The sequence below is a fragment of the Malus domestica genome, chromosome 08 (assembly GCF_042453785.1).
Source record: "Malus domestica chromosome 08, GDT2T_hap1".
Lineage (NCBI taxonomy): Eukaryota > Viridiplantae > Streptophyta > Magnoliopsida > Rosales > Rosaceae > Malus > Malus domestica.
In genome coordinates, this window is record NC_091668.1 from 21,671,548 (window position 1) to 21,687,866 (window position 16,319).

The window sequence follows — 16,319 nt, forward strand, 5'->3', positions numbered from 1 at the left end:
TGTGCTGCTACTGTTTGGAAGGTTGAGGTCTTCTCATTTGGTTGGATCTGGCCTCCACTCCCTACTTGCTGATAAGGGGTGACTGTAGGGGTTTCCCTTGATATGTCCTTGCCTCGGCGGAGGCATGGTTGTAAGCTTGTGCCATCACCTCAGAGTAAGTCTTCCAAGTGTTGGCATTGATCATGTACTTGAAGAAACAGTCACGTAAGCCTGCCATGAAGGCCTTGAGGGCGGTCTTGTCATCTGCCTCAGCGCAACGAGAATACTCATGGCTGAAGCGGCCAGCATACATTCGTAATGACTCGTCCGGCTTCTGGCGAATAGTGTACAAGTCATCTGCGGAATGCAAGCGATCGGTCTGGAAGATGTGTTGAGAGACAAACAGCTTCCTCAACTCTTCAAATGAGTCTACTGTCTCAGGCGGAAGACGGCAATACCAGTTTAAAGCTCCGCCAGAAAGGGTGGAGGGGAAGAGAAGGCACCGTTCTTCGTCGGTGTGTCTCCGGTATACCATGGTGGACTCAAAGAGGTTAAGGTGTTCAATCGGGTCTTCCTTTCCAGTATAGAGTTGTAAGCCAAGCTTCTGCTTTGTCTTTGCTTGGAAGGGGGTGTTGAGGATCCTTCTTGTGAGGGGCCCAGGCCTTGGTTGGTTCCAGTCAGGTATCTCGGCTTGACGTTCAGCCTTCAACTTGTTTACTTCCTCTAAGAGTTGTAGGACAAGGGGGTCCTGAGTGGAGTCGTGCACCACTGAAGGTTTCTTCCGTAAGTCCCCATCGCCTCTTGTAAGTAGGAAAGTTTGATTAAGATAGCGTGATTTTTCCTTGGACTCGTCACACTGACTCCTAGAGTGAGTATGTCGGAACATTTCCGAGTCCCCTGTACCTTCATGTTCTTCTGGGACTTGTTGCCCATTCCCTAGATTAACTGCTGGCCTGGGTCGTGGGAGAGGACTGAGTCTTTCAGAAACTCTTTGGTCATTGATCTTCGAGCTTATGTGGATGGGATTCTCTCGACGTTGCTTTAGGAAGTCTCGACAATCGCGATAGACGGCTTTTGATCCTTCCACTCCTTCTGTGAGGAGGTGTTTTCCTCTACTCCTTCTGCTTCGGGTTGAAGCAGCTGGGTTGAGAGAAGTCTCATGTTGATTATCACATTGATGTGTAGCTCGATCCTTATTAGGGATGTCCGTGTTGGATATCGGTGACCCTACGTATTGGGGGGCATTCAGATGATTGTTGACCTCAGCAGGGGCGACGAGCTTGTGTGCTTGAGCATGCCTAGCCTCGTGAAGCATCTCAAAAAGTTTTTCATACTGTTCGTGGATAATCTCGTTCCTCATCACTATCTTGTTGTTCTGAGCTTCTAACTCATCGACTTTAGCTTGAAGAGTAACTCTATTTCCTTCCTGCTTTCGTTACTTCATACTAGGTCCAATGGGGGTGTCATTCTGTGTGCTATGGCTTCTTTCGCTCCCCATGTCGGAGAGAGATGCTTGGCCAAAAGAGAGTGTACGAGCAGTGGAAACCAGCTTGACAAAGCTGAAGAGAGTGGGAATAAGTGTCGATTCCCACAGACGGCGCCAAATGTTGATGCACAAAATCAGCGAGGACTTTGGTACAACATAAAGTGTCAGGTTTGTGACCTTCGCTTGGTTGCTTCGATCACTAGTGAAGATAAGTACGTAAATGAATAGGGATAAGGAAGCAAACACAAGATGTACGTGGTTCACCCAGATCGGCTACGTCCACGGAGTAGAGGAGTTCTCATTAATTGTGAAGGGTTTACACAAATACATAGGTTCAAGCTCTCATTTTGTGAGTTCTAGTGAATAGTTTAGTACAAAATGACATTAGAGATTATTGTGGGAGAATGATCCCTATTTATAGAAGAAAGTTTCTAGTTTTGTTCTAACATTGACACGTGTCGTGTTGTGATTGGCTTCTGATGTTGACACGTGTCGCGCTGTGATTGGCTTCTGATGTCGACACGTGTCGCACTGTGATTGGCCTCCTAGTTGAAGGGAAGCTCTTCTGGGTCCTTGACGGTATAACGTTGACCGGTGCTCAGTAGTTTCGGGATTGGTCAAGTATGGTACAAACACTATCAAAATTTTATTTACAGGGCCACTCACCCTTATCTTGTCTTCACCCTCCTGGTTTTATTGAATGAGCTTCCTTATCGTCGAAGATTCATGACTATTCTTAGTATTGGAGATTATTTCGATGGTATGATTCTTAATTCACTCTTCTGTACTTGCTTATACTCTAACATCACGTATGAAGTGGGTTCATTCCCGCTCACCAGTGCACTCTGGTATTGAGGCACTCTTAGGTTTAAATTTATTCACATTTTTCCACATCATCACACTTTATGGCTTCGTCACCTTCCAAGTGTCGGCCAGCACAGCTCGATTCGGAGTCCTAGTGGACATTCCGGGTCGAGGTGTGTCACAAGATGGCCTATTTTGGATTCGGCCCCTTCTGGAGATGTATTCAGATTGTTCTAATCATTAAAACAAGCTATCATGCCACTTAGTACTACGGTCTAATGATACTCCTTTGCACTTATAAGTGAGAGGTCTTAGGTTCGATTCTCGCCAAAGACAAATTTGAACCACATTATTGGTAACTCATTGTAAGGCTTAGCTTATAAATAATATTATTTGTTCAAAAGACAAAAGATAAAAAAAAATTAAAAAAAAAGAAAAAAAAAACTATCATGGGCCGGATTTGGAAGAGATTTAGGTCTAAAACGTGGCAGATTTCTCCATGTTTGACTAGGAGATTGTTTCCTAGTTTATCTTAATTTATTTTCTAGTTTTATTTTAAGACCTTTTCTAGTTAGGGTTTTATTTTGTAATAGTATAAATAAGGCTATTTAGACATTAGGATTTAGAGGAGGAGACGCACTACTTTGGATTGACGATTGAAGTTTATTTACAAGATGTTTTCTTTCTATATTCTTAATAATATTTTGTTTTATGATTGTTTGTAATTAATTTCTTTTGCTAGGGCGAGGTCACGAGCCTTAGCAAGCATATGTAGTTTCTTTTCAATTTACTTATGATATTATGCATGCATGTTTTGAATTGTTAATCACTGTGTTTAAACTATCTAAGTGTCGTAGTGATTCGCAACCATTAGGATATTTAGAAAAGTAATTTGATGCAATTTTGGTCGGAATGTTCCCTGAAATTGACGTTGGCTTCTGGTGGTTAATAATTGTAATTTCACTTAGGATGAACACCACGTCTTAAGAGTTGCATGGTTCAAAGGGTTTTCACAAAACTTAATGAGTATTTCATGTTCATATTTGATCCGAACACTCAGACGGGTTGCATGTTAGATATACGTTCTATGTTGAAGGTTCCAAATAGGATATATATTAGGAAAACCTAACATTAAAAATATGCATGAGTAATTCATAAGTAATTGGAAAAACTATGTAGTATTATTAAGGTGATGGCGGAACCCTAGTGTCTCTTTAAATTGATTTTCTTTAAATTATTTTCTAGTTGATTTCTTAATTTGTTTTTTTATTAAATTCGTTTTTATTATTTTAAGTCACAAAATCAACATTTTCCAAAACTTTCCTTCAAGTAATTAATTAAGAATTAGTTTAAATACAAATTATTCATTCGATCCCTGTGGAAATGACCTTACTTGAGTTGTTCATACTACAACTACCTTATACTCTTGCAAGTATTTTTAAGTATTTTTATCCAAATCCTCATGTTTGATGAATGCACATGTGTTATTGCTTTGGATGTGTTCACTCCTCTCTTCGTGATTTTTTTTTCTTCTTCTCCAGACTTATTTATATATGTTCGTCCATTTTTGTAGAGAACGGAAACTAATGCTGATACAATTGACTCTTCCTTTTACTCATATGGGGGGAATTTATTGAAAAATGCTCACAATGTTTGGAATCTTATAACTCACAACACTAAAGGTCTATCCAGCAGCTCTTCAGACGCCGTGATGAAGAGTAACAAAATGGATGTCAATTGCAGATTATTCTATTACAATGATTAACTTCCTAAGGCAAAAACCCTCGTTGTAAGTAACAGTTTTGCATGTTTTTTAAGAAAATTGAGGTTCTACCATAAAATTAATTGATAATATGGGGAGTAACCTAGTTACTTATAAGTAAATGCAATACCCATTCTTTTTCCAATATAAGATTGATACTCTCAACATGCCTTCTCATGTGGGATAAATTTTCAAGTTTAGCACGTGGATAACACAAATGGGGTGATGTTGAGCATGTGTGGTGTTGGGCTTCACATGTAGGACATCATGCTCTGGTACCATAGACAAAGTTGATGTTTCACCATAAAACTAATGAGCAATATGAGAAGTAGCCCTATTACTTATAAATACATACAATGTCATTTCTTTTCTCGATGTGTTTGATATTCTCAAGAATTTGTTAATACAAACGGTATTCTATACTAATTAATATACACTAAGGAGAGAGGGTAGGATTTGAATCTGGAACGCAGTGAGTTAAAGAGAAAAACCCTTACCACTAGAGCAATCCACCACTTGCAACAGGTTTGTATGTTAGATCACTTTGAAACCTGCTTGTGAAAATGGGTTTTTTAGACTCCTTGCAAAAGTTGGATACATGATGGAAAGTGAGTGGAATTCTGGCCAAGTTGGATACATTAGTTATAAAAATGCCCTTATTGCTGTCATATTACAGAATTAATAGACGTCTCATATTAAATCGAAACAATTTGGACGTCATCAGAAAAGGGACCCAATTGAACTAGGATTACAGTATATAGATTGTGATGACTAAAGAGAAATGTTTATGCGTATTGATGTCACCAATCTAAGTAAGTTTTATATAACCATTCCTTATCATCCACTCAAGACTCCAGCGGTTATTGACGTTCTTAAGAGTCCAATAAGCCCACCCAAATGTTGCTCTCCCCCAAACTTCTAATTGAGCATTGGCAAATCTTTGGTAATCCGCCTGTGTTGCCTCTTTAACATTCCACTCAGCCACCCATTCACCTACAAATAATTAACGAATGGTATTTAGGTCGAGAGTAATGATTTCACACTCCCGAATTTTTTTATGTAAAGAAATCTGAACTTTTATATGTCAGAAACAAAACGGGGAGTTGATCGCGTACCAACAAAAGTGAGAGGGCCGTTCGATGTGGTGACATAATTCAATTGCTGGGACCGATTGGTGTAGATGAAGTCTATGTTTTGTTGGACAGTCATGTTGTCGAAGGTGCTCACAAAGAGGTTATAGTAATGGACATCGATCACAGAACGCTTGAAGTCCTTGGCAAGGGGGAAAAGCTCCCTGGGCTCCATTGGTCCTAGCCTGTTTGACAACACCACGTATGCTGTGGAGGAGTGCTTTCGAACTGCAGCATAACCAGCCTTGTAGAACTTGGTCACGTTCTGTAGGGACGCTCCTGGTGAGAAAGGCTCGTTGATGAGCTCAACTGCATATAGGTTTGGGCTCTTAGCATACCTACAATAGTACACCACCACCAAATTTAGGGATTTAAAATTTTAATGAATGGAACATAGAATTTTTGGGCTCCTAACATACCTAAGCACGTGCCATCAAATTTGGATTTAACAATTAAGAAGAACCCTAGAATTAAGAGGGTGATGTTTTGAGTAATTTCTCTGGCAAGATTTAAGTTGCTATTCAAGTAGTTATATTTCTAGACTGTAAATTCGAGTTATACATTTAAGCAAGAATTAACTTGATTAGTGCTCACAGGACAACATATACCCCGATAATCCGGCAAGAGCAGCTTTTTCATGATACGTGGAGTACTGATTACTGATTGTACAGTAATCCGGCAAAACTATTACTGATTGTACAGAAAATGGTCATTAATTAAGAACACTGGTTGACTTCTTAGTTCTTGCATGTAAAAAGTCATTTTCTTTGTGACGGCATGTTATTATTATTATATTGTACAAGCGTTATAAAAATATTTATTACCATTATCATCATCTAACGATCATTTCTAAAAATATTTATTTGATTTGGAGAATATTTTAGTAATCCTCATTATGTTATGAGCTCTCAATTTTTTCGACACATATGGCTTGCTATATAGTTTCCATATCGAATGAAATTTTCTTTAAGGATGATCTTTAGATGATGATAATGATAATGAACGATTATGATTCTAATGTCATATCATCATGTAAAGATAAAATGACTTCTTACATGTAAGGAGTCAAGTGTTACTCTTAATAATTAAGATTGTACAAATAATTTGATTCTACCACTTAATTTTCCAATTAAAGTAGGAGTAGCTTATGATGTCTCTTTTTTTGGCTTCAAGTGTACATATTTATTTACCTGGAGGTTAAGAAATCAATGACATGAACAGTCTGTTGTATGTTCTCATCTGTTTGTCCCCATTCCTGAGAGCCATCTCTGGAAGCACTGTGTTCAAAACCATTTTGAGAGCCTGGTGCTGCATGGAGATCAATTATTACCTTTAATCCATATTTCCTGCCAAAATACAAATATGTATGTATTATAAAAAGATTTCTTAAAAACAAAACTAATAAAGTCAGCTATAGTTTTAGTTTATGATTTTTCTCAAACTTTGGAAGTGGTTCATATAGTGGTACTGGTCCCAAAAAATGTTATATATCAACATGCTTAAGTTGGATTTTGGGTTGGATCTAAAAACTCAACCACCACCTAGTTTTTGTTTTATTGCAATTGCCCTCGACTTATTCAGCTAAAAAGGCCTAGGACCACACATTTATTTTTAACTCGTTTCTAAAAGTGAAAGTAGTGGAGGCAAATGTGTTAACGTATAAGATGCAGAATAATAAAAGTGAATACATACTGTGCCCACAAGAAGGCTTTGTCTAGTGCATGTAATGAACCTCCAACATAAGGGTGTGGAGGAGTGGGATCACTTGCAATCCACCAACCAACTGGTATTCTCACAGCGTTTAACCCATTTGTTGATATGAAGTGGAAGTCATCCTCAACTATGAATGTATTCCAATGTTCCTGATGAATACCACATTTCAAGCAATGTATCTTGTCAGATATATGTGAATTATATCCATTAAACATGCACCACTAGTAAGGTAACATGTTTCTTGCCAAATTATCTTTCCGTTGCCAGACTGTGAATCTTGACCACTGATTATGTTAATTCTTAAATATGTGACTGAGATTTACAGTTTGACAAAATAAACAGGTCTAACAACAGAGGTCTTGCTAAAGTTTTGTGATGTTAAAATCTCTTACCCACATAACTTGTGGAGCCTTTTTTGGACCATAACCATTGGTTACTTGAAACTCTCCTTCCAATTTTCCAGAAAAGGTAATCACAAAAACAGATGGATCATTGTTTCCCCATCCAGTACTCCTCGCATAATCAGCTGTCACCAGCACCTCTGATCTTGCCTGCAGCACATATACAGATTCACAATCAAACCGTCACAATTTATCTCAACAATTAAAACAAGAATAAGAACATTAATCATCACCTGCAAGAAGAATCCATTCGGTGCTTTGATTCGAACCCGGCGCAAATCATCAGGTTTTCTTATGATTTCAAACGTCTCCGAACTACCCGGTGTTTTCGAAACAGCTACCACCTGAGTTCCATTGCCATTGACATCAAGCCCCACAAAATCTTTGTTGAAGACCCTGAAATTAAACGTGGTTTCGTTGATCCTCCACAACTGCAACAAATTAAGAAGCACCATGTAAATGTTAGTGAAAACAATCTACATTATTATATATCAAAAAATGCAAATCAAATTTACTTTAAATGTTTCCCAGCCTGAAGCTGACGTTCTGTTTGCAACTATGATGCTTCCTCCTCCCAACTCAGCCGCAAGATATTTCCCAGTTGTGACAGATTTAAACTGAAGTCCAGTTCCATCCTACAACAGTATAAAATGAAAAATATGTAACTAAAGTTGAAAAGCTAAAATATATCATATGAAAGATATGAATTAAATTACCAACATATGAAGGAAGTAAATTGTATTACCAAGAAATCCTTGTTGGGAATGCCATCGAAAAGAGAAGGTTTAATCCAGCCTTCTGTAACCAGCCACCCTCCAAGATTAACTGCTTTCACTCGACCGGAATTCTGAGGCATTCTCCCAAAACAAATGGACAGCATACAAAAAAGGAGCCCTATGCTTAGAAGCCATGCCCTTGAGTTGAAAGCCATTCGTTTATGCTTTGCTTTGTATTGTTGTTGCATCCATGCTGTCCAGATTTATATAAAGAAAAGATTGGGGAGTCGGGAATGGATAGGCAGAGGGAGCCAATGCCAAGAAACTTTGACCGATATGTGGAGTTAGAAAAGTCTTCTTTTCTATGATTGGTGCAACTCAAGAATCTTAGGAAGTATTTGATACATTTAATCTTGTAAAAGGTGCTATATTTTATATATTCCAATGCCGCATTTGGATTATTCAACGGCATTGCAGAATTCAACGATGCATTATATTTTAAGGAAAACTAATGAAAAGGGCTTGAAAACTTTGAGTTTTAATGATAAGGACAAAATAAAGAGTAAAGTGAATAGTACCAGGATTGACTTTTTAGTGTAAAAATGTGGTTTTTCGTTAAAGTGAACAGTACCGGATGCTTTTCGTTAAAGTTCCCTATATTTTACACAGCTATCAAATTAGACTTCATCCAACTTTTCACAATTTAGAAAGTCTTTTATATCGGTGCCTCAACACATATTTGTACAAAGTTAGCGCCGGAGTTTCCCATAAATTATAATTTCAGCTCGTATACAAGTTGTATGTAGGATTGGTGCTTCTATTAGATGCAATTACTCTAAACTTCTTCTAGTTTAGAGGAGTTAACAGTTTTACTTTCGCACATTTTGAATTTAATTCTCATAGCACTATCATTAAAGATTGAATTCTAACACTTCAACCTAAACCACTTTCTCCATAAGGTAGCACATCAACTTTTTTTTTTTTTTTTTAAACAACAATTCAAGTGCCTGTGTGACCTTAAAAAATACTTTCAAACAATTTGTACCAATTCCTACATTGTTATGTCATATATTTAATAGTTCGAAAACAATAGCATTATTTTGTACTAGAATGCAAATGATATTCTACACTAATTTTACATATTCTAAGAATAGAAAAAAGAGTTTGAACTTGAGACGAAATGAATTGAAAAGAAAGACTCAAACCACCAAAACAAATTGAACGCACCAAGGACAATGCACCATATGTGCTTTTATTGAATAATTTATTGAACACATCCTTCCTATTGGAAACACCCCCTACTTACTTTAAGTTAATGAATTACCTTAAAACACTCATCGAACCTACCCAAACTACCTCACATTCAGATCTTCTACAACAAAAACACAAATTTGTCAATTTTTTTAAATATTAAATAAACACACACACAAACTCATCTTAACTAAGAACAATTTTGGTTGATACCCTCTAAATAGAGGGCGAGAGTAGGTTCGAAAGCTTGAAGGAAAATAATTTATGGGAGTAAAGTTATCTCACGTTGGAGATACGGGTGGTGTATTTTACAAAACCGAATAATTTTAAAAAACTTTTATGTTAAGCACAAATTTCCGCATTAAAGAAGAGTCCAAGATGCCACTTAGTATTAAGATCGAGTGTTATTCCCCTTTACTTGTAAGTGAGAGGTCTTAGATTCGTTTATCACCATAGGTGAATTTGAACCACATTATTACTAACTCATTGTAAAGCTAACCACACCCCTTCCTTTTAATGTAAACATGTTAAACAAATGTGAGCAGCTGAGGAGTGTTATCGTAGAGAAGATAAAGAGGAGAAAGTGGTGAGAATTGTTAAACTTTTTAAATAAATGAATTTTGTAGTATGATGTAAATATCCATGATAATCAAGGATACATAGGTACCATCCTATAGAACAAATCATGTTGATCTTCTCTAACTTTATTAGCTTCAAGTTATTAAGGGCAAAATTGAACAAACAAAAACCTGTGTGACATTTTTTTTTTTTTTTTTAAAAAAAAAAAAAATTGACGAAAGCTTTCTCTTGAATCTTGATTCTTGATTCAAATTTCACAGTATATAGATACATAGATATCATTCACTAAGCTCTTTTTGTTAACCTCACAAAGATTCCATACCTTTTCCAGTTGGATTAAGAAGCTTCCAACCAAATCATATGATTCCAACCTTTTTCAAGCAAAGCATCGATGGAAGATTTTAACTTTATGATATTCACATATATTCTAGGGTATTTTATATGGATTTTGTAGAGTTTTTTAAAGCCCTGTTTAGTATTGTTTTTTTCTTTTTATATATTTTACCCATTATTCTAAAAATCCCCACCAGTGCCTCTGATGCGTTAAATGACTGGTCACCGTTCCAATTAATGTCTAGACATTTGAAAATTAAGAAATTGCACCTAGACCTATTAAGGCACCTACCTAAGTTGCAATTCACTTAAACAAAAAAACAGATAACTTTCATTTTGCATTTTATTTTTTCAATAAATTGTAAAATACTTGTTGAATACTTAAATGAACACACAGTATATGTGTATTCCCCATATTTTCATTATGTTCCAATACTTCATAATATATATGTCATTCTATTTTGTAGTTTATGATGAAATTATATATATTTTAAGTATAAACATACACTTATTTACATGAAATATAATATATTTACTTAAATTCGCCTAGGCCCCTAAGCGCTAGGCCCCAGCTCACCGCCTGACTAGCGACTAGCGTCTTTTTGAACCTTTATTTTAGGTTTTTTATATTAGCACCTCATAAAATGTTGAATGCACCCCACATTAAAATTTAATATTAAATGATTTATTTACCCTACTATACAATGACAATTTTGACCTTATTAGGTTTTTAAAAAAAAATTCTAAATACACCACAAATCACTTTTAACGTATTATTTATCTTCTTCAACTATCAAAATCCTTCCAACCCTCTATTGTTGAACAAAATCCTAACCAATGAAACTACAAATATGTTGATTGAGAAAAATTATTTTTGACAAATGAAACACGAAATCGATGTTTCAGAAGCTTCACATGAGGTAAAACTTCATATTCTTTATTGTTTTAGTGATTTTGACGACATCGATAATTATTTAATCTTGTTTTTGTTGCGTTATTCAAGCTTCTATGTTCGTATTCATCTTTTAGGGATCACATGGATTGCATGAAGAGTTAAACACCTAAAATTACCACCAAATATTAAAAACAGACGGCATGAGTTTTAATGGTGGAATTGAAAACAACCCACATATGCTTTAATTCTCAGGCGGCATCTTTTGTCAAAATTTCAGTCGACATTTTTTGTCCAACTTATAAGTTTTATAAGATTTGAGAAATGTGGGGTGTATAGAAAATGTGGGGTGCATGTAGAAAATGTAAGGTGTATATTGAGAATGTGAGTGTGAGGGTATTATGGGGAAGTAAATGGGGTGTATTAAGATAATTTTTCATTGAAAAGGCAAATGTGGGGTGTATTAAGTATGTGGGGTTTATTCAACAATTTGTGGGGTGTTAATATAATAAGCCTTATTTTACCCTATTTTTAGTATTCTTTGGTAATTATATTTTCAATGTAGGACATGTGACATCCTCTTGAGCAAAAAGTGATCACATAGACGAATTTTGGAGTGATTCCAATTGGAGGATGTTTGTAAGTCTCTCAAGTTGTTCATGTCAAAGCTTCAGATTTTCTATCAAGCGGTTATTTTATGGCGATGAAATAAAGGAGCAACGCGCAGTGCTGCGAAAATGACGTTTTGGGTTTATTTGGGCTTTTTGGCATCCTAGAAGGTGTCTTTTGACAATGGGCCTTTTGGAAATATGTTCGGAACATCTCAAGGTTTTAAAAAGAGTCATCTTGGGTCTGTTTTGAAGCTGTTTTGAGTCCAAAAACTTAGGAGTCTTTGTGGTTGGGCAGATTTCCCAAAGTTGGAATAGAAATGTATTTCCTAGTTATCTTATTCTGTTATGTTTTCTAGTTTCTTTTAAGTTATTTTGTTTCCTAGTTTTATTCTAAGACTTTTTCTAGGAAGGGTTTTAACTTGTAGTAGTATAAATAAGGCTATTTAGCCATTAGGGTTCTAAACGCACAATTTGGAAAATTCAGCTTAGAGAGCTTTTGACGATTCAAGTTAAGTTACAAGTCTTTTCAAGCCTTTTTTTCTTAATAATATTTTGCTTTTTAATATACTGTTGTGCGTAACTAATTCATTTTTCTAGGGCAAGGCCACAAGTCTTAGCATGAATATGTAGTTTTTTTATTTAATTGCTTATGATATTATGCATGCGTATTTTGAACTATTAATCACTATATTTAAACTGTCTTTATATCTTAATACTTCGCAACCATTATGATGTTTAGATAAGTAATCAGATGCAATTTCTATTGAAATATTGTCACCCTGAAATTGATGAATGCTTCTTGTGGTTAATAATTGTAAGTTCACTTAGGATGAATGCCATGTCTTAAGGGGTGCATGGCTTTTGAAAGGGTTTTCACAAAGCGTAATGAGTCATGCATGTTTACATTTGATCTAAATGTCATAGATAGATTGCATGTTTGATATACTTTATAGCTTGAAAGTGGATATATGTTCTAGCGTAATGAGTCACGCATGTATAATTCATAAGTAATTAGTAAAACTACGTAGGATTGTTAAGGTGACGGCGAAATCCTAGTGCCTTTTTATCATTGTTTTCTAAAACTGGTTTCTTTCAAATTGGATTTCTTTAAAATTGTTTTCTTGTTGATTTTCTTTAATAGTTTTAATTAAATTCGTTTTTATTATTTTAAGTCACAAAATCAACCTTTTCCAAACTGTGTTTTCAAATAATTAATTAAGATTTGATTTTTACATAAATTATTCATTCAATCTATGTGGAGAACAATCTTACTAGAGCCGACTATACTACAATTACCTTGTACTCTTGCAAGTATTTTTAAGTGTTTTCAAGTGTTTTTATCCCTACTTTGCAGGTGGTAAAAATCTTATCACATGTTCAAGCAACCTAAAAATTCAAACGATATGCGTTTTCATATTGTATCACAAAATACTTGATAGTTGAACTTGGGTTTACTTTCTTACGTTGTCTCTTGCCAATTGTCCACCATTGTCCTTTCTTTGATTTTAGGCATTTTAATTGAGTTCTACATCTGAATCTTTATTCGATGTCCATATTGACTTTGTTATGAAATGTTAGAGTAAAATTGGCAGTTCATAAACAAAACGCCTGAGTTTGTAATCTTAGACAAGTGTTTGTTTTCAGTTGTAATTATTTTAGTCTAAGTTTGTCTCACGTGCTCTCGATCACAAAATGGCAATCGTTTCAGAGGCATCCACTCAGGTAAATTTGGCATGCATATGCATTCATATAGTCAAGTCTATGTTAAATGGATTATTTAGTTTGGACTTCGCACATTTATTAGTTTGATATTTTAATTAAGGTTCCATTATTTGAATTAAAAGCCCATGTTGTTATATTGATTGAGCTCTTTCTTTGCATATGCTTTCATTCATGTACACTTGCATGTTCATATAGTATATATATTGGATTTTTTTCTTGTTTTAACAAAAAAAAAAATAATTGTGTGAGGTGAAATTGAAAAGTATGATTTCATAGGAGTTCTAGCTTTGTTTACTTGATAGCATGACCCTAGCATGATATGTTTGACCCTGTTGTGGACAATAGCCTCTTGTTGATAATATATCAATGTTAATGAGTTGAACATGCTTAACTTGAGTAAAACCCGCACCCATGTGAGTTTATGTGCCTAAATATAGTGTGTGCATTTTTCATACACTCTTATTTTTTTTCCATGTGTGCGATCTTATGTGTTTTGCTTCTCTAGAACTTGCTTTGAGACCTCTCAAACTTTGTATCATATATTATTCTATTTTGGAGACGATAGTAGGCATTAGGACTTACCATCATTACCATATATGCCAGTGCCTTACATGTTTTCCCTTAGTTAGCCCTTTTGAGCCTATGTGTAAGCCTTTTGGTCTTAAACCTAAATTTTCCTATCCTAGCCTCTTATATTAAAAATTCCCTACCCTACTAAGAAGCTAGTAGAGTACGTTTTTCAAAGGAGAGAGTTCAAGGTTATTTACAAGTTGAAGATGCAAATTTTGTGAAGAAAGCCAACTACAAATGAAGAGCAAAAGAAGAAAAGAGGAAAATAAGTCACTATATTACAAGTGAGCTGCCAACATTATAAGAAATCAAGTGTGTCATCGTAAATGAAAAGGAAGAATCATCAGAAATCAACTGTGCAGTTATATGTCGTTCATCCAACCACTCAATTTACTGCCAAGTTGCTTGGTTAATTGTTGCATGCTTCTCTCAGTTTCATTTCCAAGTACTCCATTAGTTTCTTAGACTTTGTGTTTCCTATATCCTTCATTTCTTTAATCAAGTACCCGAAGCCCCATTATACCCTGAACGAAGACCTACTTAATCCAAAGAAGTTAATTTTTGATGTGTGGAGATGAGATCAATCTGCAAGCCTATGGTAGAGCATTCATGTAATGATCTTTTGAGCGTATACACTTACCCCCAAGCACTTTGAATGAAGATTCGAGCATATATCTTGTGAGCTTAAGGGTTAAAGTTAAGTTGATCATGTAAGACTTAATTACATTTGTGTAGTATCAACTTTCGGCTATACTTGCAACTATACTCATACATGTTATGTTTTAGGGACAATGTTAGGTTGTGAATGAGGATTCAAAACTACATGTGTTTTTGCACTCTTTCATTCTTGTTGGAACAATTATATGCCTCTCTTAGAATTTAAAAAAAAAAAAAATCATATCATTTGTGTGCTGCATTTCATTATTTTTTAAAAGCATTTGTTTAGTGGGAGCTTGACAATATGAAAGATGCATTTCTTTTCATGTTTCTCTTTTCGACTATTGCACTTGTATTCTTTTCCCTCCCGATTTCGTCCCCACTTTTATTCTTCTGAAGAGGTTCTAGTTCACAGAAAGGAAATCTTTCTCCATCACATTTTGTTATGTTCCACTTATCTTCCGCTTACTGCACCTGATGGTTACCTCTAAGGCCTTTGACCTTTCTAGACAAAAAGGGGGAGATGTAGAAAGCTTATATTTAGGGGGAGAAGTAGAATTTCGAAAACCTGGTTGTTTTTTAAATGCTTTCATTTTGAGCAACGTATATCTTTTGTACGTCACAGGTTTTCTTGTTTGAGTGTGTACAGGTTACAGACTTCAAAGTTATGCATGGTCGATAATTTTATTAGTTGTCTGTAATTTTATGATTGAGGGTTTTGTCTAGGAAATGCCAAAGGGGGAGATTGTTAGAGTAAAATTGGCAGTTCCTAAACAAAACGCCTGAGTTTGTTATCTTAGACTAGTGCTTATTTCCAGTTGTAATTATTTTAGTCTAAGTTTGTCTCACGTGCTCTCGATCACAAAATGGCAATCGTTTCAGAGACATCCACTCAGGTAAATTTGGCATGCATATACATTCATATAGTCTAAGTCTATATTAAATGGATTATTTAGTTTGGACTTCGCACATTTGTTAGTTTGATATTTTAATTAAGGTTCCATTATCTGAATTAAAAGCCCATATCTTTTTAATTAGCCGCATATCCCTAGACTACTTGTTGATCTGTAGATTTGCACCTTTAGCATATTGATAATTCCTATTGGTTTTAATTTTTATCTCATAACATGTCATTACAATCTTAAGGAATTTGAAATCAAGTTAAAGTCTTCTACTGCAGTCTATTTATAGATGCATTAGGTTAGGGTTTCTTGCTGCTGCCGTATTACAACATATATATGCATTGAAAGCAGCCATTTATTTGCAGAGCATGCGTTACGGTTTTAGAAGTGATCATCATATCATATCATATCATAATTCTTGTTTTGGTTGCTGCAACATGCATTAGATCAGGGGTTGTTTTGACTGCCGCTTATGCATGAGTGAGGTTTTAGTGAGATACACATGCTTTAAATTACACATGCACCGAGAAGAGTTCAGTGAGAAAAATAGCATGGATGCGGTTGTGAGTGCTTCATAGATGGTGTAGTCACTTCATGTTGCGTGAGCATATATGATCATATATTTGGTTCTTGTCGCATAGCTAGTCTAATACACACAGAGGGCATTACAATTTAATCTTTACTTCAGTGTGCTAGTGTGAGAAAAACAGTTTCAGCTGTGTGATTTTAAAAGACAAAATTTAGTTTTCCTTCACTGTTTTTATTTGGGCTTTAATCGAAATCAATTGTGAAAATGTGCCTTGTGATTTTC

The 16,319-nt window shown here is 35.4% G+C and overlaps 1 protein-coding gene across 1 annotated transcript; it reads right to left on the reverse strand.

Moving 5' to 3' along the window:
• Positions 1–4,640: 4,640 nt before the first annotated feature.
• LOC103441629 (probable glucan 1,3-beta-glucosidase A) lies at positions 4,641–8,453 on the reverse strand. Its single transcript, XM_008380313.4, has 8 exons — positions 8,021–8,453; positions 7,791–7,910; positions 7,509–7,706; positions 7,267–7,425; positions 6,854–7,023; positions 6,352–6,507; positions 5,147–5,499; positions 4,641–5,024 (listed from the first exon to the last, which is right to left on the reverse strand). Exons 1-8 carry the CDS (start codon positions 8,237–8,239, stop codon positions 4,840–4,842), a joined length of 1,560 nt encoding a protein of 519 aa, XP_008378535.1. The 5' UTR covers positions 8,240–8,453; the 3' UTR covers positions 4,641–4,839.
• Positions 8,454–16,319: the final 7,866 nt, after the last annotated feature.